The 27,150-nt window shown below is 43.9% G+C and overlaps 1 protein-coding gene across 1 annotated transcript in view; it reads right to left on the bottom strand.

Moving 5' to 3' along the window:
- LOC309550292 (uncharacterized protein) overlaps positions 1–27,150 on the bottom strand; it is a 979,642-nt gene that overhangs the window by 213,499 nt on the left and 738,993 nt on the right. The window contains 2 exon segments of the mRNA XM_082250695.1: positions 1,379–2,154; positions 3,768–3,918. Of these exon segments, the coding sequence (XP_082106821.1) occupies positions 1,379–2,154; positions 3,768–3,918 (927 nt within the window).

Consider the following 27,150-nt stretch of genomic DNA (forward strand, 5'->3'; position numbering starts at 1 on the left):
TTGCCGCATCATTGGTTTAAGTGGAAGGAATACTGTAGTGCCCCAGCATTGGTATCTGTGGGAGAACTGATGTCCCATCATTGGTGTCTGTGGGAAGAATTGTGCTGCATCATTAGTTTTAATAGAAGGAATAGTGCCCTATTGTTGGTATCAGTGCGAGGAATGGTGTCCCATTGTTGAAAGGTTCCCCATCATTGGTGTCTGCAGGAGGAATAGTGCCCCACCATTGGTGTCTGTGGCAGGACGGGTGCCCCATCATTGTTGTCTGTGAGTGAAAATGTACCCCATCATTGATGTCTGAAGGAGGAATGGTGCCCCATCATTGGTGTCTTTGGGAGAAAAGGTGCCCCAACATTGGTGTCTGTGGGAGGAATGGTGCCCCATCATTGGTCTCTGTGGGAGGAATGGTGCCTCATCATTGGTGTCTGTGGGAGGAATGGTGCCCCATCATTGATGTCATTGGACCCTAAGGGCCTGATAAAGGCAAGCAAAGGGCCACATCCAGCCCACAGTTTGAAGACCACTGTTTTAGAGCATATGGATGAGTACACTAGCTCATTCAGCGCAATAATGACATGCTTAATGTACCCGCCCAAATTTATGCCCATTCACTACAGTTCTCACTGCATGATGGGAACTGTAATTTCTCATAGCTGTAGAGTGAGGCAGGATTTGATGTGCCCCTGCATTTACAACTCCTCCTAGGGTCAACAGAAGCTTTTATTTTTTGAATTAGAGTGATGATGTCACGATTATTGGATTATATTGTTCCACTAAATGATCTTTATTTTTTTTAAAAATGCTAAAAATGTATTGAATTACATAGTTCAGTGTACCTATTGTCATTTTTAAATAGTAATTTTTAAATAGTATCCCAGAGTTCTTCTTGAAGGTTGGAACCATTTCATATTAGTTTATGCAGGTTGGTCTACATACTAATAAATAAAGAGGTGCACTATCACATTCATTAAAGGAACATTAACACGTTCTGCTTAGTACGACTCTTTCATTCCATCATTCAGGAGCGATCGCCTTTGTATAGAAATAAATACATGTCATATCTAACCGTATCCATATAATGGCAATGCAGTATATAAAATCCTCCATACACATTTCAACATTTCTGGTCTTACACAGATCTCTCCAAAGCACAACGCAAACACAAAGACATTAATATATTTTTCTATGTCTGGGGCCACAGTTATCTGCTATGGGCTGACAACATGAGAGATACTGGATTATTAGGATTAGTCTATACTAGAGTGAGAACGAAATATTCTTCTTTGTGGGTTCTTTGATGTTCACTAAGATAGGTCTTCCGTGTAAAACATTTCCCACATTCAGGGCAGGAATATGGCTTCTCCTGTGAGTGGCATACCTGATGTCTAGTAAGACTAGACTTTTGTGAAAATGATTTTCCACAATCAGGACAGGAATATGGCTTCTCTCCTGTGTGGGTTCTTTGATGTGTAACAAGGTCTGATTTCCATGGAAAACATTTCCCGCAATCGGGGCAGGAATAGGGCTTCTCCCCCGTATGCAATCTCTGATGCACAGCAAGGTCTGACTTCTGTGAAAAACATTTCCCGCACTCACAAGAATACGGTTTCTCCACCACGTGAGACCTCTGATGTGTGGTAAGATGGGCTTTCTGTGTAAAACATTTTCCACACTCATGACAGGAATACGGCTTCTCGCCTGTGTGAGTTCTTTGATGTATAGCAAGATCTGATTTCCGTGCATAACAGTTTCCGCACTCTGGACAAGAATACGGCTTTTCTCCCGTGTGTGATCTCTGATGTCGTATAAGTTCTGATTTCCGTGTAAAACATTTCCAGCACTCAGAACAAGAATGAAGCTTTTCACCCATGTGAGATCTCTGATGTATAGTAAGACTTAATTCAGAGCTAAAACTTTCCCCACATTCAAGACAGGAACATTTTTCCTCCCCCTGATTTCTGGCACCATCCCTCACAGTACGAGGTTGCTCAACGTCAGAGGGATTTGATGGTCTATCCACACTGTGAAGTCCTCCATGGATAGCTGAGCTCATTGTCTTTTCTCCTGCACAATCTTTTGTGATGTCCTCATCTTCCGTTTTACAACCTGGAGATAAATTGAGAAGATCCTTTGAGGGTTTCTCAATGGCGTGTCCTGGAAAAATATAAAAACACTATAAACAGTAGTGATAAAACAATTCAAAAACCCACAATTTTTAACAAGTCCCGATTTAAAAAAAAATGTCCCACCAAGTACATCCATTATGTCATCTAGCACTGTAGATCCACATCAATCATGACATCCAACAACTGCAAAGAAAAATACCTGCAAGACCCGATCTTACCCCGATGACTATTTATCCACTTCTGACAGCTCCAGTGGCCAACAGCTGATAAAAAAGGGCACTGTGTCCTGGGTGACATCATTGACCATTTTTACATATAACCATATTCACTTAATGATGTCACTGAGGCCCCAATGAGACCACTGGAATCTGGGGGGAACCCCATGCAAAAATACAAAAAAAAAAAAAAAGCATGGTTAAATTCATATCCAGAGCTAAAGGGCTGGGTATGAATTATGGGGGAATCCCCACATCATTTACTTTTGTAAGTTATCCCACACCCTTGCTTACGTAGCCCAGGATTTCCAGACATGTAAGTAAATGGGACCGGTGTCACCACTGGTTGTTAAGGACTGTACCTGCCAGCTCCTATAACAAACATTGACGGCAAGAAGCTGTAGTGTATAATAGCCAAATGGGTAAATGTTCGAGTATTCGCCCTGAACAGCCAAGGTTTGGTCTGAAAACAAGTTAACCTCAAGCTCGTCCCTAATCGACAGCTATAGTTATAGTTAAAAAAAAAAAGGAAAGAGAAGGCACCTCCAAGGGCAGAATGTCAGCAGTTTTATTTAGTATAGTTTTATTTACACAGTTAAAAACACTTACAAGACAAAAGCATAAAGTAGGCTCATTATCAATATGTTCCTGGCGGGGCTCTGTCACTGTCTTCCATCTCCCTATGCCCTGTGCCATCCAGCAGCTCAAGGGTGGTCAGGATAACCCAGTCAAGGTGGCTGCCGCCCTCTTCCCGGGACCACGGTGGAACGTACACAGTACTTGTGGAACGCACGCGCCAGAAATGACGCCAGGAAAGGGGCGGTGATGCGTTTCAGAGAATGCGTACTAAGCTCCTTCTTTTAAACACAAAAGGGTTTTGAAGAAGGAGTTTAGTACGCATGCTACGAAATACATCACCGCTCCTTTCCTGACATCACTTCCGTGTGTTTCACCGTGGTCCCGGAAGAGCGGTGACCATCTTGACTGCATTCTACACTTAGAGGCGCCTTCTCTGTCCTTTTCTCTTCACACTAGAGTCATCTCTACTCTTTGAAGAGCTACCCTAAGGCCACCCCCAGCTGTAAGAACATTCCTCGTCCTGGCCAGCACTCCAAGACCCAGTAGGCAGAAGTGCCCTATTCTTCCTTTCTTTTACTATAGTTCTAAGTCTGCTCAAAGCACAGGGCGCAACCTAAGAAAGGAACAATCTGTGTTATCATATTTGTGCTGCTCTAACAATCCCAAAACAGCCAGATGAACCCCAGGGAGTTTATCTGAGAGAAAGAATGTCTAAGGTGCAGGACGGGCATCAGTACAAGAAGGTGACAATTATCAATCTATGACATCACTCATCTCCTGTCCTACTCTGGACCAATCAGTGTGCAGTAACAGAGCAGAGATAACAGAAGAATATATTATGACTCACCTGTACTGATCTCTGTAGGAGTGTCCTCCTCTTTGAATGTCTTTGTCATTCCATCCTCCTCCATAGACTGCTGGTCATCCCCCACATACGTCTCTTCTTCTTCTTCTTCTTCTTCTTTAACCACAACTTTTATATCTAGCAGATCTTCACCCTAAACCAAAAGAAGAATTAAATATATACTACAGTGCATTGCGAAAGTATTCGGCCTCCTTGAACTTTTCGACCTTTTGCCACATTTCAGACTTCCAACATAAATTTTTTTTTAAGAATCAACAACAAGTGGGACACAATCATGAAGTGGAATGAAATTTATTGGATATTTCAAACTTTTTTAACAAATAAAAAACCGAAAAATTGGGCGTGCAAAATGATTCAGCCCCTTTACTTTCAGTGCAGCAAACTCTCTCCAGAAGTTCAGTGAGGATCTCTGAATGATCCAATGTTGACCTAAATGACTAATGATGATAAATAAAATCCACCTGTGTGTAATCAAGTCTCCGTATAAATGCACCTGCACTGTGATAGTCTCAGAGGTCCATTTAAGCATCATGAAGAACAAGGAACACACCAGGCAGGTCCGAGATACTGTTGTGGAGAAGTTTAAAGCCGGATTTGAATACAAAAAGATTTCCCAAGCTTTAAACATCCCAAGGAGCACTGTGCAAGCAATAATATTGAAATGGAAGGAGTATCAGACCACTGCAAATCTACAAAGACCTGGCCATCCCTCTAAACTTTCAGCTCATACAAGGAGAAGACTGATCAGAGATGCAGCCAAGAGGCCCATGATCACTCTGGATGAACTGCAGAGATCTACAGCTGAGGTGGGAGACTCTGTCCATAGGACAACAATCAGTCGTATACTGCACAAATCTGGCCTTTATGGAAGAGAGGCAAGAAGAAAGCCATTTCTTAAAGATATCCATAAAAAGTGTCGTTTAAAGTTTGCCACAAGCCATCTGGGAGACACACCAAACGTGGAAAAAGGTGCTCTGGTCAGATGAAACCAAAATTGAACTTTTTGGCAACAATGCAAAACGTTATGTTTGGCGTAAAAACAACACAGCTCATCACCCTGAACACACCATCCCCACGGTCAAACATGGTGGTGGCAGCATCATGGTTCGGGCCTGCTTTTCTTCAGCAGGGACAGGGAAGATGGTTAAAATTGATGGGAAGATGCATGGAGCCAAATACAGGACCATTCTGGAAGAAAACCTGATGGAGTCTGCAAAAGACCTGAGACTGGGATGGAGATTTGTCTTCCAACAAGACAATGATCCAAAACATAAAGCAAAATCTACAATGGAATGGTTCACAAATAAACATATCCAGATGTTAGAATGGCCAAGTCAAAGTCCAGACCTGAATCCAATCAAGAATCTGTGGAAAGAACTGAAAACTGCTGTTCACAAACGCTCTCCATTCAACCTCACTGAGCTTGAGCTGTTTTGCAATGAGCAATGGGCAAAAATTTCAGTCTCTCGATGTGCAAAACTGATAGAGACCTACCCCAAGCGACTTACAGCTGTAATTGCAGCAAAAGGTGGCGCTACAAAGTATTAACTTAAGGGGGCTGAATAATTTTGCACGCCCAATTTTTCAGTTTTTTATTTGTTAATATCCAATAAATTTTTTAAGTTTAAGTTTTTTAAGTTTGAAATATCCAATAAATTTCGTTCCACTTCATGATTGTGTCCCACTTGTTGTTGATTCTTCAAAAAAAATTACAGTTTTATATCTTTATGTTTGAAGCCTGAAATGTGGCAAAAGGTCGAAAAGTTCAAGGGGGCCGAATACTTTCGCAATGCAATGTAAATTTATATATACACAGTATACATATGTATAAACATACATGCATGCAAGTGTCCACACTGTGCAATATTAAAGCAGAATCATACTCGCCTTCGATCCAGGGATTTGCTGTCCAGGAGCTCCCCGCCTGGCCGCTGACATCTTCGGGGGACCCAGCTTTCGGGTTCCCAACACCGTCCGCTGTAATTGGCTGAGTGGGGATATCGTCACTCCAGCGCATGCTCAGGAGTTCAGTCAGATTGCACAGTGAGCTGTGCCTGTAATCACTCCTTCACATATGAAATAAGACCAGTGAAACAAGTTCCAATTCGTCCAAAATAAACAAACAACTAATATCCAAGTGTGCAACTATAAGTGCTTCCTAATGCAACACCTTAATGTCTTTGTATTGTCTAAAAATCCTGTGTCCCTACACCACGCCAAAGACAGACACTCACCGGCTTAAATTGCCTCTTTTTGATGACGAAACGCATCGGAGTAAGGCCTAGCGAATATTGGAAGTCAGTCTGCGAGGCAAGAAGCCAGGGGGGTACACTGAGAAGCAGGGCAGCTGACTTGTGAACAGTGGGAGATGAGGTCCTGAGGCAGCTCGTGTCTTTGTCAGCTCGTGTCATGTCAGGCTGACTTGCATGTTATGCCATCTGTTTCAAGAGTTTATGAGTATATTTATTTGGTTTAAATAAACATTGGATTTTAGCAATATCACATAATGTATGCCACTTTGTTTTTTTTCCATGATCTTACAATACAAATACCATGGAGAAAGAGGAGGAGGATTTGTATATCCCGATTGGGTTACTGCAACTGAGAACTTTGCAGGAGAGGCAATTTAGGATGGTGAGTGTCTGTCTATTAGAGTGGTGGAGGGTCACCGGATTTAGTGATTACACAAAGATATTGAGGTGTTGCATAAAGAAGCTCTTTGGATTTTATTTGTCTTTTAGTTTTCGATGGATTGGAACTTTTTCACTGGTATTAGTTCATTTATGAACATTTGATTGCGGAACTTTGGTTCATCTGCACAATGAGATATTGGTTCAGTCGCAGTGTGGACACTTATTTACATGTATATACATATTTTTTCATGTCACTGTTTATAGATTTAATATCTGTAAAATATAAGCTTTAAAATTGTGATATCACATACAAAATCCACACATCATCCCTACTGGTCCAAGTTCTAAATGCTCTATTCCACCTACCTGATGATGGTGAGGGATGGTGTGATCTTGCTGTGTGGAATCCCGGGAATACAGAGGACGGGGACATCTCTTAGGTGGGTTCCCATTACTGGATCCATCTGTAGGAAACACACACACTGACTGAATACATTGTTTCTATGTGTTTATCAGATGATGGGGGATCTAGGTGGACCCTCCGTACTGCTCTCTCCTTTACAATAAAGTCTCCTCTTACCCGGTGATGTGAGGGGCGGCTGATTGTCCATCATGACGTCCTTGTAGAGATCCTTGTGTCCTTCTAAATACTCCCACTCCTCCATGGAGAAATAGACAGTGACATCCTGACACCTTATAGGAACCTGACACACACAATGATACAGTCACCATCCAGACACATCCCTTGTCTGTTACTGGATAATGTCCCAGAATTCCCAGCACCGCTCACCTCTCCTGTCAGCAGCTCCATCATCTTCTTGGTGACTTCTAGAATCTTCTGCATGTTGTGTCTCTCAGGTTTTAGAAAGTCGAATGGAGGAAATGTGATGGTCATATGATCACCTGACTTCAGTGGAGGAAAACTCTGTATTAAAAAATAAACAGTAATAATATGTCATATTCCCAGAATCCTCCTCACCTCTCCGGTCAGGTCTGCATTGGACGGGGGCACTGGTCACTCTGCATTGGATGGGGCACTGGTCACTCTGCATTGGATGGGGGCACTGGTCACTCTGCATTGGATGGGGGCACTGGTCACTCTGCATTGGATGGGGGCACTGGTCACTCTGCATTAATGGGGGCACTGGTCACTCTGCATTAATGGGGGCACTGGTCACTCTGCATTAATGGGGCACTGGTCACTCTGCATTGATGGGGGCACTGGTCACTCTGCATTGATGGGGGCACTGGTCACTCTGCATTGATGGGGGCACTGGTCACTCTGCATTGTTGGGGGCACTGGTCACTCTGCATTGTTGGGGGCACTGGTTACTCTGCATTGGATGAGGGCACTGGTCACTCTGCATTGTTGGGGGCACTGGTCACTCTGCATTGATGGGGGCACTGGTCACTCTGCATTGATGGGGGCACTGGTCACTCTGCATTGTTGGGGGCACTGGTCACTCTGCATTGTTGGGGGCACTGGTTACTCTGCATTGGATGAGGGCACTGGTCACTCTGCATTGTTGGGGGCACTGGTCACTCTGCATTGATGGGGGCACTGGTCACTCTGCATTGATGGTGGCACTGGTCACTCTGCATTAATGGGGCACTGGTCACTCTGCATTGGAGGGGGCACTGGTCATTCTGCATTGGATGGGGCACTGGTCACTCTGCATGGGATGAGGCACTGGTCAGGCTGCATGGAATGGGGCACTGGTCAGGCTGCATGGGATGGGACACTGGTAAGGCTGCATGGGATGGGACACTGGTCAGGCTGCATGGGATGGGACACTGGTCAGGCTGCATGGGATGGGGCACTGGTCAGGCTGCATGGGATGGGGCACTGGTCAGGCTGCATGGGATGGGTCACTGGTCAGGCTGCATTGGATGGGCACTGGTCACAGCTGAGCCCTGCATTCTTTATGTAGTGCACTGCTGAGCCCTGCATTCTTTATGTAGTGCACTGCTGAGCCCTGCATTCTTTATGTAGCATGCTCCTGAGAGCTACTTAGCTCTGCATCCTTTATGTAATGCATTCCTGAACTCTACACCCTGTTTTTTTATCCATGTTATCTTCATAACATTTGGTATTCATATCTCTAAAAATTTTAAGTAGTATCTTTTTTTTTTTTTATATCTCATGGACGAAATGTGAGAAATAACGTATATATGATAAATCATTCCATAAACACATACTACATACACTGCATAGATCATTTGAGAAAAATATGCTTATAAAATAGTTTACCATTTGCCAATAAAAAATGTTCCCGGATTTAATTTTAAAAATCTGGTCACCTTAAGTTAAGAGTGATGTCATGTGACCTCCCAGAATCCTCCTCACCTCTCCAGTCAGCAGGTAGATGATCTCCAGGGTGAGGTTTAGTATCCTCTCAGTTACAAGACTCTGGTGCTTGTCCATCCTCGTTCATGTGGTCATATGCAAGTTTATCTGTAGACAGATAGTGGAGAATGCATTGCTTTGCCTCTGATCAGCTGATTTGCAAGCTCCAATTATGTGAAAGAATAGATAACCCCATCCTCTTACTATAAAAGCATATGTTCACAGCAGCCATATTGCCATTGTGTTGGAGTTCTTAGGCTCTATTCACACGTGCAAGACTTGTCATGCAACTTTGGACATCAAAGTTGCATGACAAGTCTGTCCCCATGTTTTTTAATGATAACTATTTATACTGTATATGTGGGACTTAAAGTTGCAGCAACTTTAAAGTCGTTTATGCACTACTTTGGTCCGACTTTCATGCAACTTGAGGGCGATAGACTTCAATGTTAACCCTCAAAAGTTGCATAACAGTCGTACCTGAATGTTATACAATGCAACAGTATATAAAAAGTAACTGCGCTAAACAACAAAATACAAAGCTGCAGCTAAAAAGTGGGATAACACCTAAACAAACATAGAAAAGAATAAAGCTGCGCTATATATGACCAATATATATAAAAAATATATTCACTAATATGCACACTGAAAGTGGAAAACAGAGGTAATATAAAAATAAAAAATATAGTAATTGTGCGCATAAATTAATAAAGTGCAGCACACAATAAATAAGGTACTGGAAGTCCTAAAAAACTCATACTGTATAGTGGTGAAAAATATAAAGTCCTCCACAGCAAATTAAATATAAATTTCTCCTCCACGATGCTCCTGTCAGAAGGACATACCAATGTGCTTACCAGATATCAGTATTGAATGAGCCTGATCTCAAACAGATCCTGATGGAAAAGCCAATAAGGGTAGGAGGTGACCTGGAACCGTAATTGTATAGATGTACACACATAGATCGCACTCAGACCATGAATATCATCAGCGATGTCAATCCAAGGGTTAACATGCAGGACATAAAACAGCCTCCATAGTGTATTATGTAAAATCAAAAGTTTAATAATAAAAGAAGAAAGAAACTCACATTTGCGATGATAAAATAGTACTAATTTCAAAATAAGCCGGCACAATACCCTGTCGCCCTTCCTTTCCAGGTTGTTGCATGGTGACGTCGGTCCCTACGCGTTTCGTCACAGCTGACGTCTTCCCCTTATTTATTGTGTGCTGCACTCTATTCATTTATGTGCACAATTACTATTATTTTTATTATTATTTTTATATTACCTGTTTTCCACTTTAAGTGTGCATATTAGTGAATATATTTTTTATATATATTGGTCATATATAGCGCAGCTTTATTCTTTTATACAATGCAACAGATTTTCAACAGTTGTCCATTATCACTGATCAAAGCCAAAGTCATATCCAAGTTGCACCTATCCGAAGTTGTATCAAAGATGTCTCAAAATTGCACTCCAAAGTCAGCACAACTTTGGAGTCGTACAAGCGTGAATGGAGCCTTAGGATATAACATTTACTGTAAATCTAAGTTTGTCTCACGCTTGCTAACTCAAACAGAATAAAGGAGACACTGTGTTTTCGTATTCAGTTTTGAGGTTCTTCAGTACTTATTACTGTAATTTTAACTACTACAGTTGCTAGTAGGGGGTATAATTCAGAAACTGAAGATGGAGGAGGATGGGACTGTTGTTGGTTCTTTCCACCATTTGTCCCCACCAAACAATTGAAGATAGTGCCCAAGCTGCTGCCACAAGAGTACTCTCAGCAGTGGAGACTTTATGGACACCAAATGTCTAATGATGATTTTGCTCTGGTGTTCAATGTGAAGGAGCGGGGCTATTTACATCCTTCCCAATTATTGGCTGATCTCAAACCCCATCTTATACTGAGTGGTTATCAATTTCCTCCCCCATTACAGGTTTATCTCAAAACCCTCTTACAGTGAGCAGCAGAGTCGTGGGAGGAGCTTATTAAGTGATACCAAGAAATGGGACGCAGGTGACACCATGTTGATGGTTGAACATAGCTATTATGGTGTTTATGGTAAAGATCAGAAAAATGTGACTGATCAGTGGAATGGCACTGTCTCAGATAAATCATGTACAGGTAGAAAGGCACAGGCTGACAACAAGGGACTTCTGAGGCAAAACAATATGATGGAAGGCTTACAGGTTGCTGGATGTACAATCTTTCATAATGAGAGGATTCCTGGTGGTGTGTGTGTGTGTGTGTGTGTGTGTGTGTGGGGGGGGGGGTTCTGTGACAGGCACAGACGGATCGCATTTTAGCTTAGCTGAAACTGCTAATCTCTCCCTGTCTGTCTGAGAGAAGATCCACCTGCTTTGTTTACATAAGCAGGCGGGTCTTCTCTTGGTTTCCTGGACGATCGCGGGAGAGCAGCGGCAATCGCTTCCGCTCCTTTCTGCGGCCCACCTCCTATTGTGTCTAAACAGGCGCCAAAACCACATGCACTCCAGTCAGGTAGTACTACGTGACTGGACGCAGCCGAGCCGCCCTGCCGCAATAATATTACGGCTGGCGGTTGGCAAGTGGTTACCCCACACACACAAATTAAAATGCATGAGGTCTCCCAGGAGATCAATAAGAGACCCTTCAGGTAACATAGTAGTTAAGGTTGAATAAAGATAATAGTCTATCCAGTTCAACCTGTGTAGGTGTACGTGTCAGTGATGATAATCATTTCCCATATCCCTGTATATTGTGTTCTTTGAGATGCACGTCCAAGAGTCTTTTAAAAGTATTAATACTCCCCCCATGATACCACCAATTGGGGAAGAGAGTTCCACATTCTTACCGCCCTGACAATTAAAAAACCCCTGCGCAGATTAAGGTTAAACCACTTTTCCTTCAATCTCATTGTGTGGCCCTGTGTCCTTTTACACTCCCTGAGATTGAATAGCCTTTTTTCCTATGCTGGGATCACCATTGAGGAATTTGTAAATCGCTATCATGTCCCCTCTCAGGTGTCTCTTCTCCAGCGAGAATAAATGTAATGCTTGTAGCCGCTCCTCATAATTGAGGTCCTCCTATCCTCTAATTAGTTTTGTTGCCCCTCTTTGGGCTCTCTCCAGCTCCAGCACATCCCTTCTGAGGATTGGTGACTAGAACTGGACAGAGTACTCCAGATGTGGCCGGACCAGAGTTTTATAAAGTGGTAGAATTATAGTTTTATCTCTGGAATACATCCCCTTTTTATGCATGCTAATATTCCGCCGGCTTTGGTAGCTGCAGCTTGACATTGCATGCTTTTGCTCAGTCTGTCTTTTTACTAGGACCCCCAGATCTTTCTCCATCCTTGATTCCCCAGAGGTTCCCCCCCAGTGAGTAGTTTGCTTTTATGTTTTTAGCCCTTACATTTCTCCATATTAAACCTCATTTGCCATGTAGTTGCCCACTCCATTATTTTTTTCAGATTATTCTGTAAGACTTCTATATCCTGATGTGAAGTTATTGCCCTGCTTATTTTTGTTATGTCTGCAAAAACTGAGATTGAGCTATTTATCCCATCCTCTAGTCTATATAATTTATGAATAAATTAAACAGAATTGGTCCCAGGACAGAATCTTGTGGTACCCCACTTACCACTCCAGACCAGTCAGAGTACGCATAATTGGTCACTACCCTTTGGACACACCCCTGTAACCAGTTTTCTATCCAAGAACAAACCTTATGGTCCATGCCTGCAGACCTCAGCTTGTAGATTACGTTTATGAGGAACTGTATCAAATGCCTTTGCAAAATCCAGATACACCACATCCACAGGTCTCCCCCTATCTAGATCACAGCTCACCTCCTCATAGGATGTTAACAGATTGGTCTGTCAAGAACGTTCTTTTGTGAAGCCGTGCTGATTACTACTAATGATACTGTTTTCCTCAGCAAACTCTTGGATATAGTCCCTTATCATCCCCTCCAATAATTTACCTAGTATTGATGTCAGGCTAACTGGCCTTTAGTTCCCCAGAATATGTCTCTGCCCTTTTTTGAATATTGGTACCACATTTGCTTTTCTCTAATAAGCTGGTACAGTTCCTGTCAATATGCTGTTCGCAAAGATTAGTAACAATGGTTTAGCTATAACCTGACTGAGTTCTTTAAGGACTCTTGGGTGTAAGCCATCTGGTCCTGGTGGTGATTTATTTGTGTTAAGCTTATCAAGTCTTTCCTTAATTTCACCCTCTGTTAGCCATAGCGGTATGTCCTGTGATGTGCTGCTAACTATACAGTCCTGTTCGGTATACCCCTCCTTTTCCTGTATAAAAACTGAGGAGAATCAAGCATTTAGTACAGTTGCCTTCTCTGTGTCTTCTGTAACTATCCTCCCATCATCACTAATTATGTGTGCAACATGCTCTGACCTCGCTTTTTTACTATTAATATATCTAAAGAATTCCTTGGGATTTTTTTTTACTCTCCTCTGCTATTTGTTTCTCGTAACTTTTTTAGCCGCCCTGATTTCGTTCTTACATTTCTTGTTACATTCCTTGTATTGTTGGAAAGCTGATAACGCCCCCTCCACTTTATATTTCTTAAGGGCCATTTTTTTCTCTCCAATAGGAATATTTACTTTACAGTTTAGCCACCCAGGTTTGACTTTGGTTCTTCTATATTTATTTCCCATTGGAATACACTGTGAGATACGTTTATTTAATATGTTCCTTAAGCATTCCCATTTTTCCTCCGTGATCAGTGTTTCTAGGGTTAGGCCCCATTTGATGCTCTCTAGTATTGAGCACAGTTCAGAAAAGTTTGCTCTTCTGAAGTTTAGGGTTCTTGTGCTCCTCTCATGCCTTCTTTTCCTATGATTTATGCTAAATGTGATCACCCTGTGATCGCTAGATCCCAAGTTGTCACGTATTGCCACATCTGAGATCAGACTTGGATCGTTCATAAGTAATAAATCTAGCAATGCATTCTTTCTAGTAGGAGAATCCACCAATTGAGACATGAAAATTATGAATTTTAAAGAAGACCCTATGCAAAAATAATAAAAACACTCGGGATCTTCCTAAAAAAATCCATAACAGACCCTCAATCTGAGCATGTAAATCGGCTGGCCAGGGAAGAGAGCCTGAGCATGCACCCCTCCTCCTGAACCATACCAGGCCACATATTCTGAATATGTGGAAGTATTTTGCAAGGGTAGCCCCTGACAAAGCACATTGCCCCTATGTTGATAAGGACAAGAGCCTCTTCCCATCAACCCTGGCCCAGTGATTGTGGGGGTCTGGGGGTCTTAACAAATCTGTAGTAAGGGGGTAATAAGGGGGCATGCAGATACGGCCCACCCTTGTGACCAGTACAACCATTGATAGTGGGAAGCTGTCTTGTAATAACAGAATAACCAGACAGCCAAAGTTCAGTCTGGACTTGTGTTTGAATGGAGCCCTGGACTCAACCATAACCTCTAAAATAAAGAGAATGTTCCGGCCCTGTATGTAGGAATGGGCTCAGGCGTGTTCGGTATCCCACCTGCCCGATCCCTCCAGGAAGCCGACACTGCACACGGCTAATCACAGGCAGTGAGACATTTCCCGATCCGCAGCTGCCCAGATCGGGAAATGTCTCACTGCCCATGATTAGTGGAGTGCAGTATAGACTTCCTGGCGGGAACGGGCACGTGGGCACTCGAACATGCCCGAGCCCATCTCTAGTCTCTAACATGAAGAGAATGTTCCGGCCCCATAAGTGGGGGAATGTTCAATGTTCATTCCCTAAAGGGGTTATTCTCGGTTTCTACACTATATATGTGTGTATCATCATCTGCTTGAGATAAAAGACGTCACAGTGACTATGGAGGAAGAGGACGGACATGACGGGGGGGGGGGGGGGGACGGGGTTACTGGGTGTAAATAGAAAATAAGATCTTATTACCTCCTCTGCTGCCACTTTCACCAATGTCTCCTCTCTACTTCCTCCCCACTCACCTCTCACCCGGAACTTCCTGTCTGTGCCTGACATCACTTCCTGTCTGTACCTGACATCACTTCCTGTCTGTATTCCACAGAGGCGTCCTGTCTCTGTATAAGATCACCCCATTTTGGAGCTCAGAGGAACTGCAGAAACATTTCTTAGCGTGAACAAAGCCTTGTGCTGTGTGTGTACTTTATACCTCCCTTTCTGTGTCAGAACCATTTTTGTGTTTTTTTTTTTACATACGTGTTTAAAAAAACATTCTAAGCCGGAAGATTGCATGAAAATTCCCAAAAACATTATATATTTTCTGAAAGGAGAGATCCTGGAACAGGGGTAGGCAACCTTTGAGAGATGGAGATCTACCTGGATAACATTGAAGAGATTCAAAGATCACCGAGGTGCAGCGCCCTGTTTTTTTTAAAAGAAATTAGCAAGCTACCAATAAAAAGTAAAGACAGCATTAAAAAAACCTAGAAAAATCTACTAAAATGAATGTCACTGGAAAAATATAAACTTAGACTACCTTAAAAGTTAGTTTTTGTCATGTTACATGAAGCTGTTTTATTATAATGTACTGTTTCTTTAATGCTCATATTAAGTTTGTTCTTTGTACCACTCCATAGTTTCCATGCTGGAGGTTTACCCCTCCCCCTTTTTTCTGTATCAGCCATTTTTGCTGTAAAATTCAATGTGACAAGTCCTATCTCCTAACCTGTATGGAAGAGTCGTTCTTTTACCTGTTGTAACGGCACATTCTACGGATCATACGACGAATAAACATCGCCAGATCTTCTTACATGTGAGTTGTAACTGAGTAAACTATCTGGGAAGGTGATTTGGTATGGATAATCTCACCAGGGCAATGAGCTCCATGTGCTCCTGAAAATCACATTCATAGCCTTTGCAGCCGGTCCAGAATAGTAAAACAACGCATCCAGCAGCTTATACAGAGATTGCTGTGTCACAGGACAAATCATAGTGAAGTGTAACTGTATGTATTGCATCAGAAGTCTGCATACAACCCCAGCACAGCTTGTTACAGCTCCACACAGTATACAGACACTCTTCATTGCTGCAGCCAAGCCTTTTTACTTCAGGCCATCATGAGTGGAAAGGGCTCAGTATGTGCTGAAACACCACAACATGCTCCACACAGAGAAAGCCAGGATGAGGACCCAGAGCCCAGTGCATTGACTAAACGCTCTGCAAATCCCACTTGGAAGGTTAAAGAGAACTATGAATCTATGAGAACTGAACTAGCATCCAATTTGAAGCAGATTTGGTATAAAATCCTCACCCACATTGATCTGTTTTCATGTCCCAGTCATGAGGTACTGCAACTAGAGGGCGCCATAAAGCATCTCTCTGCTTCATATGAACTGTACCAGATTACAAGCAATAAATATAAAACTGTTCTGCAAAGCAATAACACTGAGGAGTCCTTAGAGCAACTTAACAATGTCCAGCTTCTTAATGTGGAAAGAGAAAGCTTTATCCAGCGAACTAAAGCAAAGGCAGAAGCAAAATTAATGCTGCCACAGGATACTGTATCTCACAGATCTGTATCCACCAGACATTCTAAAAGTTCCTCTAGATCCCGAAGTTTAAGGCACTTAAAGCTAAGTGAACAGCTTATAAATGCCCATGCCGAAGCAGAGGCTATCAAAGTACAGGCTGCATATGCAAAAAAGAGAGCAGGAATGGAAGCTGAGTCTGCAGCAATGGAGGCTGAGGCTGCAGCAATGGAAGCTGAGGCAACACGTCAAAGGGCAGCAATGGAAGCCGAAGCAAGAGCAATGCAAGCTGAGGCAGCATCTAAAGCAGCACGTAAAAAGGCAGCAATGGAAGCTCAGACAGCACGTCAAAGGGCAGCAATGGAAGTTTTAAAGGAACAGAGCAAGTACGAGGCAGCTGCAGCAAAATTAAAGGTTTTGGTACAAGCCATCGGTGCTGATGAAAATGCTAGTGAAAGGGTCAGCGTCAAAGCAGATGTGGAAGATCCTTTTGAACGCACAAAGAACTATGTTCTAAACCACAGCAGTGAACACTCAATTGCCTCCATGCTTCACGACAATGCAAGGATCTCACCACACCACCAGGTAAAAGCTGTTCCAGCAACTTCCTACACATAAAACCACCCCAGTGCATCTCCCGACTGTCATGCTGATTCTACATATGTCACAGAATGGCACACTAATCTGCAAGCAAGTTACCAACCTCCTGCTAACAGTACTATTCCTGACTTTAACCCAGCAACACAGCTGAACGCCCTTGCTGATCCATACCTTCCCACGTCTTTTTGCAGCTATACCATAAACAATGCAATCCGCAACATTCAACCAGCAACCTCCTACATAAAGTCAGAGGCAACTGATACAGCAGAATTCGTAAAGTATATACTTCGACGTGAGCTCACCAAGTCAGGCCTATTAAGCTTCGATGACCATCCTGAGAACTACATAAGCTGGAAAGCCGCTTTCAAAACCACAATAGGTGATCTTGGTATTACTGCTGCTGAGGAGCTGGATCTGCTGATCAGTTGGCTTGGCCCTCAATCTAAAGAACGTGTCAAGTGCCTCAGGTCAGTCTACATTGACAATCAAGCTGCAGGTCTCACCACTGCATGGGAGCGTCTAGAACAGAGTTATGGTAGTCCGGAAGCCATAGAGAATGCATTGCTCAAACGATTGGACAATTTCCCTACGATATCCGGTAAGGACAATAAAGAGTTCCAGAGACACAGTGACCTTCTTCTCGAAGTCCAGCTTGCCAAAACCGACCCTAAACTACCTGGCCTCAGTTACTTGGACACTGTTCGAGGAGTTAACCCTATCGTTCACAAGCTTCCGTATGGCCTACGAGAAAAGTGGATCCAAATTGGGTCATCATACAAACGGGAACACAAGGTTTCCTTTCCCCCGTTCTCCCACTTCTGCGATTTTGTCAGACATTGCAGACACCAAGAATGATCCTAGTTTTGCATTCAATGAGCCCAGTACTTCCTCGCTTAAAGGTGACAATCTACACATCAGCTACAGGAACCGTAGAGGTTCGGTGTCCGTCAAGAAGACAGACATTATTCCCACTTCCACCTCAGCTCCTGTCTCAAAAAAGAGTGGCAAGATCGAAAACCCAAACCGATTATGCCCTATCCACAAGAAGCCATATCCCCTCAAAAAATGTATCGGCTTTAGGAAGAAGCCCCTACAAGAACTAAAGGAACTCCTAAAGACTTTTGGGGTATGTTATAGATGCTTTGCTTCCACTGAGCACTTTGCCAAGGAATGTAAAACCCCTATCAAGTGCATAGAGTGTGGTTCTGAGGACCATGTGCAAGCTCTCCATCCACTTGGGTCCACTCCTTCACAACCTGCAAATCTTTCTCCTGGGCCAAATCGCGGCGGGGAGAGCACAGATCAGGTACCCAATTCTACCATGATATTTTCCTCATGCACTGACGTCTGTGGGGAAGGCCACTGTGACAAGTCTTGTGCTAAAATATGCCTAGTGAATGTTCACCACAAGGATCAACCAGGAAAGATTTTATAGTTGTATGCTATCTTAGACGATCAAAGCAATCGGTCACTTGCCCGATCTGAACTGTTGCTCTATTCTGCATAAAATGAAAGGTTCACCCTTACACCTTAGGCACTTGTAGTGGCACCACAGAGGTCTTTGGAAGAAGGGCCCATGGATTTATTGTGTCTTCTCTAGGAGGTAACTTACAATTACCCTTACCCACACTCGTAGAATGCAACCAAATTCCAGCCAACAAAGAAGAAATACCTACACCAGAAGTCGCCTTCTACCCCCCTCACCTAAAGTCAATAGCAAGCGAAATCCCACCGCTTGACAAAGATGCTAAAATCCTTCTTCTGCTGGGAAGATATATTCTGAGGGTCCACAAGGTGCATAGGCAGGTCAGTGGACCCCCAGATGCTCCATTTGCTCAGCACCTGGACTTAGGCTGGGTCATCATAGGCAATGTCTGTATAGGCAAAATGAAAAGGCCTACTAACATTTCTTCATTCAAGACAAATGTATTGCCAAATGGTCGTAATACTCACTTTGAGCCATGCCCACATAACTACTGGGTAAGAGAGCAGGTAACTAGCTGCAAGTTGCAACATGGCAACACAAACCTTTCCCGCACCTGCGATAACAGTTTTGGCTCTACAGTTTTCAATACAAGCAGTGAAGATGACATGTTAGCTCCTTCGGTAGAAGACAAGGAATTCCTCAAAGTAATGGACAATGAGTTCTTTCAGGAAGATTCCAATAGTTGGGTAGCACCCCTACCCTTTCACCTCCCGAGAGAGAAGCTACCGAACAATCTACATCAAGCCATTAAAAGATTCTACTCCTTAAAGCATACTTTAAGCAAGAAACCAGGGATGGAAAGACATTTTGTGGACTTTATCCAGAATATCTTTGATAGAGGTCATGCCGAACCCGCACCTCCACTGAAAGAAGGAGAAGAATGCTGGTACCTCCCTTCCTTCGGTGTGTATCACCCACGAAAACCAGACCAAATCAGAGTTGTCTTTGACTCCAGTGCCCAACACGAAGGCATCTCTCTTAACGACATGCTCCTCACAGGGCCCAACTTGAACAACAGCCTGATTGGAGTCTTAATTTGCTTTAGACAAGAACCTGTAGCAGTGATGGCTGACATTCAACAAATGTTCCACTGCTTCATCGTCAAGGAAGACAACAGGAACTACCTCAGGTTTCTATGGCACAAAGACAACGACATCAACAAAGAGGTCATTAAGTACCGAATGAGGGTGCATGTCTTTGGGAACAGCCCTTCCCCAGCTGTAGCAATTTATGGACTAAGAAAGACAGCCCAGCTCAGAGAAGCTGAGTATGGATCCGACGCTCGTCAATTCGTTGAAAGGAACTTTTATGTAGACGGCGGGCTCAAATCCTTTCCAACTGCTAAAGAAGCAATTGATCTTCTCACCAGAACAAAGGAGATGCTATTTGTAGCAAACTTGAGACTTCACAAGATTAAATCTAACAACCAAGAGTTAATGAATGCATTTCCTCTGAGGACTATGCTGCCAGTGTGAAAGACCTTAACCTTGACCTTGGGTCAGACACGCCTCCTATGCAGAGAAGTCTAGGTCTGCTGTGGAACATCAAAGAAGACACATTCACCTTTCAAGTGTCTACCTGTGACAAGCCTTTTACCAAGAGAGGAGTCTTGTCCACAGTGAACAGCATCTACGACCCACTGGGATTTATAGCCCCAGTCACCACCCAAGGCAAGATGCTTTTAAGACAGCTTACTACTGATAACATAGATTGGGATACTCTGTTACCTATTGAGAAACAACAAAGATGGGAGAAATCGAGAGGTTCTCTGAAGTCACTAGAACAGCTTCAAATCCCACGTTGCTATGCCCCAGTCTCCATTTCAGCTGCTAACCAGAGGGAAACCCATATTTTCTCAGACGCATCAGTTGAAGCTATTGCTGCAGTGGCCTATTTGAAGACCTCAGGGGTCTTCATGGCTGCTTGTGGCTGTCACCTGCAAGATTTCTTTGTGAGAACTCCTACTCAATTTCCACTGACGTTACCTATGAACTGGTTCATCCTGATGATGATAAAGAAATCAGGTCTATGAACACCACACTGCATACCTCTGCGAGTTCAGAACCTGAACTCAAGTCACATCGTTTTGAACGTTTTTCTACCTGGTCATCAGCTGTTAGGGCTATTGCTTATTTGATTCACATTGCTCATTGTTTTAAAAGAAGCTCAACATCAGAGTGTCATGGCTGGCACATCTGTACCAACCATCCTACCGCAATGGAAATTGAGCATGCGGAAAGGGTTATCATTCGCTGTGTACAGCAAGAAGTGTACATGGAAGAATTCCACAGATTCAAAGGTGGAATACCTTTATCAAAGGGTTCTTCACTATTCAATCTGAACCCTGTGGTCAATGACAATCAGTTGCTGCAAGTTGGAGGCCGAATAGAGAAATCTGACCTGTGCAGCAAGGAACAAAACCCTGTTATCATACCAGGTCAGCCCCACATTGCCACTCTTCTAATCCGGCACCATCATGAACTAATGCAACACCAAGGTCGACAATTTACAGAAGGCGCTATTAGGTCAGCTGGCTTGTGGATTGTTGGAATGAAGAGATGTGTTTCTTCCCTGATTTTCAAATGCGTCAAGTTAAGAGGTAGACACCAATTACAACAAATGGCAAGCCTGCCAGCTGATCGTTTAAGTACAGATCCACCTTTCACCTACGTTGGAGTTGACGTTTTCGGTCCTTGGACTGTGGTAACTCGAAAGACTCGTGGTGGAGCAGCCAATAGCAAGAGGTGGACTGTGTTGTTTACTTGTCTCAGCATACGAGCCGTACATATTGAGGTGATCGAGTCAATGGATTCTTCTTGTTAACGCTTTACGAAGATTCTTCTCCATCCGAGGACCCGTCAAGCAGCTAAGATCCGACTGTGGTATTAACTTCGTTGGAGCCTGTAAAGAACTTCAACTAGACAATTTCTTAGCAAACAATGGATGTACTTGGGTGTTTAATCCACCACATTCTTCACATATGGGAGGATCCTTGGAGCGAATGATTGGAATCGCTTGAAGAATTCCTGATTCTGTGTTACAGGACCACAAGTCTTCCCTATTGACTCATGAGACTTTGAGTACCTTTCTCTCGGAAGTTTCCGCCATCATTAATGCAAGGCCTCTAGTACCAGTATCTTCTGATCCTGATTCCCCAGTGATTCTTAGCCCAGCCACACTCCTTACTCAGAAAGTTGGGACTACTGTGATAACTTCTGCTGAGATCGACCCTAAGGATATCTATAGGCGTCAATGGAAACAGGTGCAACACCTAGCTAACGTGTTTTGGCACCGCTGTAGAAAGGAGTACCTACATATCCTTCAAAGCCGTTCCAAATGGCAAACACCCAAGCCCAACCTCAAAGTAGGCAACCTTGTTCTTCTGAAAGATAGAGAAGTCTGTCGCAATGAGTGGCCTATGGGTCTTGTAACAAGTGTGATGCCCAGCGATGATGGGAAAGTTCGGAAGGTTGAGATTAAGATAACCAAAGGAGGTTCTGCTCAAACTTTCTCACGACCAATCACAGAATTGGTACTTCTTCTCCCAAGTGAGTGACTTATGCAAGAGTACCAGGCTGTACCATGCCATGGCGGGGCGAATACAACTAATAACTGCTTACTATGCCACTGTTGAAGTTCCACAGCTATTAACTGTAGACTACAGAACTTTGCCATCTGTTATTGGACTTCATGTTTGGTTGTTCGTTCACTGCATACCTTCTTGTTTTGTAGGTATCTCGTATTTGTGGTTTACACACCAGTATTATTTTCTAATGTCTTCTTCACTTACAGGTTCAAGTTGGACTTTTGACATTTGGACTTATCTTTATATTTTCTATATTATATTATATTATATTATATCTTTATATCTTTTTATTTAATAGGTTTTGAAATCTAAAGATTTTAGACGGGGAGCGTCATGTTACATGAAGCTGTTTTATTATAATGTACTGTTTCTTTAATGCTCATATTAAGTTTGTCCTTTGTACCACTCCATAGTTTCCATGCTGGAGGTTTTACCCTCCCCTTTTTTCTGTATCAGCCATTTTTGCTGTAAAACTCAATGTGATAAGTACTATCTCCTAACCTGTATGGAAGAATCGTTCTTTTACCTGTTGTAACTGCACATTCTACGGATCATACGACGAATAAACATCGCCAGATCTTCTTACATTGGAGTTGTGACTGAGTAAACTATCTGGGAAGGTGATTTGGTATGGATAATCTCACCAGGGCAATGAGCTCCATGTGCTCCTGAAAATCACATTCATAGCCTTTGCAGCCGGTCCAGAATAGTTTCAGTGAGAAACTTGGCATTCACTTTTATTCACAATTTCTCATGTCACTCCCACAAATCTGATGCTGGAGTCCGTCATGAAGGCAGAACATCTGGTACTACAGGCTGATTTTTTTGACTAGTTTCAGGCCAGGATATTTGCTCTGATTTCTGGCCAGTGCAAGTAGTAAGTAGGGCAGCATCCAGGGCTCAGTAGGATGTAGGACAGCATCCAGGGCTCAGTAGGATGTAGGGCAGAGTAGAGAGGTCAGTAGGATGTAGGGCCAGGGCTCAGTAGGATGTAGAGCAGTGTACAGAGTTCAGTAGTATGTAGGGCAGTGTACAGAGGTCAGTAGATTGTAGGGTGGTGTACAGAGGTCAGTAGTATGTAGAGCAGTGCACAGCATACTTGCCAACTGTCCCTTTTTTCCTGGGACAGTCCCTGCAAATAGGAGCCTGACCCAAGTAATTTATATTGTCCCTGGAAGCGCCTGTTAATCGGACTGCCCATAAATGTTATGCAGAAGTAGTGCAGCGGAATGGGAGACTTATTCCAACTCTGCTACTGTGGCCTTAAATTTGAAATTCCCTTTTTAATTTCCTGTAATTCTCTCTATATTGAGTAGACTCTATAATCTGATAAGTAGGCAAGATTTATTATGCAGAGTGGGCGGAGCTTCAGGGAAGAGGGTGTGGTAATTGATAGCTGTGCTGCAAAGTGTCCCTGTAACATTTTTTTAAATGTTGGCAACTATGGTACAGAGGTCTGTAGTATGTAGAGCAGTGTACAGAGGTCAGTAGGATGTAGGACAGTGTACAGAGGTCAGTAAGATGCAGGGCAGTGTACAGAGGTCAGTAGTATGTAGGGCAGTGTACAGAGGTCAGTAGGATGTAGGGCAGTGTACAGAGGTCAGTAGTATGTAGGGCAGTGTACAGAGGTCAGTAGTATGTAGGGCAGTGTACAGAGGTCAGTAGGATGTAGAGCAGTGTACAGAGGTCAGTAGTATGTAGGGCAGTGTACAGAGGTCAGTAGTATGTAGAGCAGTGTACAGAGGTCAGTAGGATGTAGGGCAGTGTACAGAGGTCAGTAGGATGTAGAGCAGTGTACAGAGGTCAGTATTATGTAGGGCAGTGTACAGAGGTCAGTAGTATATAGGGCAGTGTACAGAGGTCAGTAGTATGTAGGGCAGTGTACAGAGGTCAGTAGTATGTAGGGCAGTGTACAGAGGTCAGTAGGATGTAGAGCAGTGTACAGAGAACAGTAGTATGTAGGGCAGTGTACAGAGGTCAGTAGAAGGTAGGGCAGTGTACAGAGGTCTGTAGTATGTAGAGCAGTGTACAGAGGTCAGTAGTATGTAGGGCAGTGTACAGAGGTCAGTAGTATGTAGGGCAGTGTACAGAGATCAGTAGTATGTAGGGCAGTGTACAGAGGTCAGTAGTATGTAGAGCAGTGTACAGAGGTCAGTAGTATGTAGGGCAGTGTACAGAGATCAGTAGTATGTAGGGCAGTGTACAGAGGTCAGTAGCATGTAGGGCAGTGTACAGAGGTCAGTAGCATGTAGGGCAGTGTACAGAGAACAGTAGTATGTAGGGCAGTGTACAGAGGTCAGTAGAAGGTAGGGCAGTGTACAGAGGTCAGTAGGATGTAGAGCAGTGTACAGAGGTCAGTAGGATGTAGGGCAGTGTACAGAGGTCAGTAGAATGTAGGGCAGTGTACAGAGGTCAGTAGAATGTAGGGCAGTGTACAGAGGTCAGTAGTATGTAGGGCAGTGTACAGAGAACAGTAGTATGTAGGGCAGTGTACAGAGGTCAGTAGAAGGTAGGGCAGTGTACAGAGGTCAGTAGGATGTAGAGCAGTGTACAGAGGTCAGTAGGATGTAGGGCAGTGTACAGAGGTCAGTAGAATGTAGGGCAGTGTACAGAGGTCAGTAGAATGTAGGGCAGTGTACAGAGGTCAGTGGTGTGTAGGGCAGCGTCCAGGGCTCAGTGGGATGTGAGGCAGTGAACACAGCTCTCTAGTAGGTAGGGCAGTGTCAAGGGCTCAGTAGGATGTAGGGCAGTATACAAAGGTCAGTAGTATGTAGGGCAGTGTACAGGGATCAGTAGGGTGTAGAGCAGTGCACAGAGGTCAGTAGTATATAAGACAGTGTACAGAGGTCAATAGGATTTAGGGCAGTGTACAGAGGTCAGTAGTATGTAGGGCAGTGTACAGAGGTCAGTAGTAGGTAGGGCAGTGTACAGAGGTCTGTAGGATATAGGGCAGTGTACAGAGGCCAGTCGTATGTAGGGAAGTGTACAGAGGTCTGTAGGATGTAGGGCAGTGTACAGAGGTCAGTAGGATGTTGGGCAGTGTACAGAGGTCAGTTGTAGGTAGGGCAGTGTACAGAGGTCAGTAGTAGGTAGGGCAGTGTACAGAGGTCAGTAGTAGGTAGGGCAGTGTATATAAGTCAGCAGTATATATAGTAGGGGTCAGGAGGGCCTGGTACAGGGTGGTTAGGAGGGTACAGTACAGGGGAGTCAGGAGGGCACAGTGGAGGGGGCTCAGGAGAGTATGGTACTGAGTCATATGGAGGTCATAGTACAGGGAGATATGGAGGGCTGGGGTCTCAAGTGGGCATGGCACAGGGGGGACAGAAGGATATGGTTTTAAGAAGATCAGGAGTGCTGGGGTGTCAAGAGTGCATTGTACTGGAGGGTCAGGAGATCTGGAGTGTCAGGGGGTTATGGTATTGGGGGGGTCAGAAGGGAATGATACTGTGGTGTCAGGAGAGCATGGTGCTGGGACATCAGGAGGGCTGGGGTGTCAGGAAGACTGGAGTGTTAGCAGGGCGCAGGGAAGGTGCAGTGGCGTTGATCCCTGCTGGCAATCCTCTCATCTTCCCATATGTTATCTTTGGACCGGGGAGAAGGGCCAATGGTGATAAGTGAGCAATATCCATAGGAGGAGCTGGGGCTTGTTCGGAGAAAAACCCAAACCGGAACCCGCCTTAGCTATTTAAATGCCCCGCAGCCCCACATATACAAGGGGTGGGGACTGCCTCTGCAGCTTGGGATTGGATGAGTGTGCGCATGCGCCTCTGTGGAGCAAGGACCAGGCTGGCAACAGTGGGACATCTTCATAGTCTACCCGTCACTTGTTGATGGGTAGCCGGTCATTGACAGGTTGATGACCCCAGCCCTAGAGAGTAAACTTGTGGATTTTTATTGTTGCATTATATTAGGTCTAGGAAAAGCAAAGGTTTTGTAAAAAATACACTAAAGTTATTTTAGGGCACATAAATGCAATAAATTACCCAAAAGTGCCTGGACAAAGACTCCACCCTGGACCTTTCCTGGGAGTGGCTGCAGATTGGTGGGGAGTGAGAAGGGCAGAGGGAGCCAGTGCCTATGAGAGATGAAAACCCCTCAGTGGAGCACATGCCTGTCTATTACCTCCTCTTGTGTGTCCCTTTCCTTTCCATCGTAAGCCTGGTTGTGGAGGAGGATGCCAATTGTCACTTATTTGTGGTCTATACTGTGAGCCTCTCAGTCCAGGATTTCCAGACAGCCAACTGGCCCACCCATCCATCAAGCCATGCACAAGCTATCCCACTCAGTTGTCTAGCCCAGGTTCAGTTAACCCACCTTGCTGTCAAGCCCAGGCTCAACTAACCCATCCAAGTTGTTCAAATCCAGCTAGCGCACCACACATTGAAACCCAGTTAGCAAACATAGCTGTCAAGGCCAGGCCAGGCTAACCCACTTAGCTGTTAGGCCTAGGCCCAGCTGACCCACTCAGCTGTTAAGCTCAGGTGCACTTAGTCCATTTCTAGTCTAGTCCATTTACCAGTAAGGCCCCTTTCACACATACGGTCCGTTCAGTTCATCAGTTCAGTCACGTCAAAATGTATCAGTTTTCCATCCGTTTTTCGTCAGTTGTCATCCGTTTTTCGTCAGTTGTTATCCGTTTTTCATCCGTTGTCATCCGTTTGTCATCCATTTTTCGTCCGATCCGTTTTTTTTGACAGATGAAAAATAGGGCATTCATCCATTCAAAAAAACGGACATTGACGGAAGCGGATGAAAATGGATGTTCACTGATGATCATCCGTTGTCATCCGTTTTTAGATAGAGATACATTGATGTCCGTTTTTCATCTGTCAACGGATGGATGAAAAACGGACAAACGGACAGCATGTGTGAAAGGGGCCTTAAAACTAAGGCACCTCACCTCAAATCATCTATCATGCTTGCAGCAACATAAACCAAGGTTCCAGCCTGTCTCCACCATCGGGAGCTCTGGGTAAGGTCAGCTGTCACTTAGACTCCACGCCTGGAGAGTTACCTGCCAGGGGATGCCATAACAGTAAGATCCAGCCATGTATTTAGATAACAGAGACAGTGCTCCACTTGCAGAGCTCACAAACAGATCTCAGAGCTAAAGATTTTTCCAACTAGAGAATCTTATCCAATTACTTTCAAGTCCTCCTGCTTTTAATGTTGCTCATCCTTCTGGCTCAGCTTCATCTGGTGTCCCTGAGCACATGGTTCCCTTCGAGGTTGGTT

The sequence above is a fragment of the Pelophylax lessonae genome (genome assembly GCF_965119305.1).
Source record: "Pelophylax lessonae genome assembly, chromosome: 3".
Classification (NCBI taxonomy): Eukaryota; Metazoa; Chordata; class Amphibia; order Anura; family Ranidae; genus Pelophylax; species Pelophylax lessonae.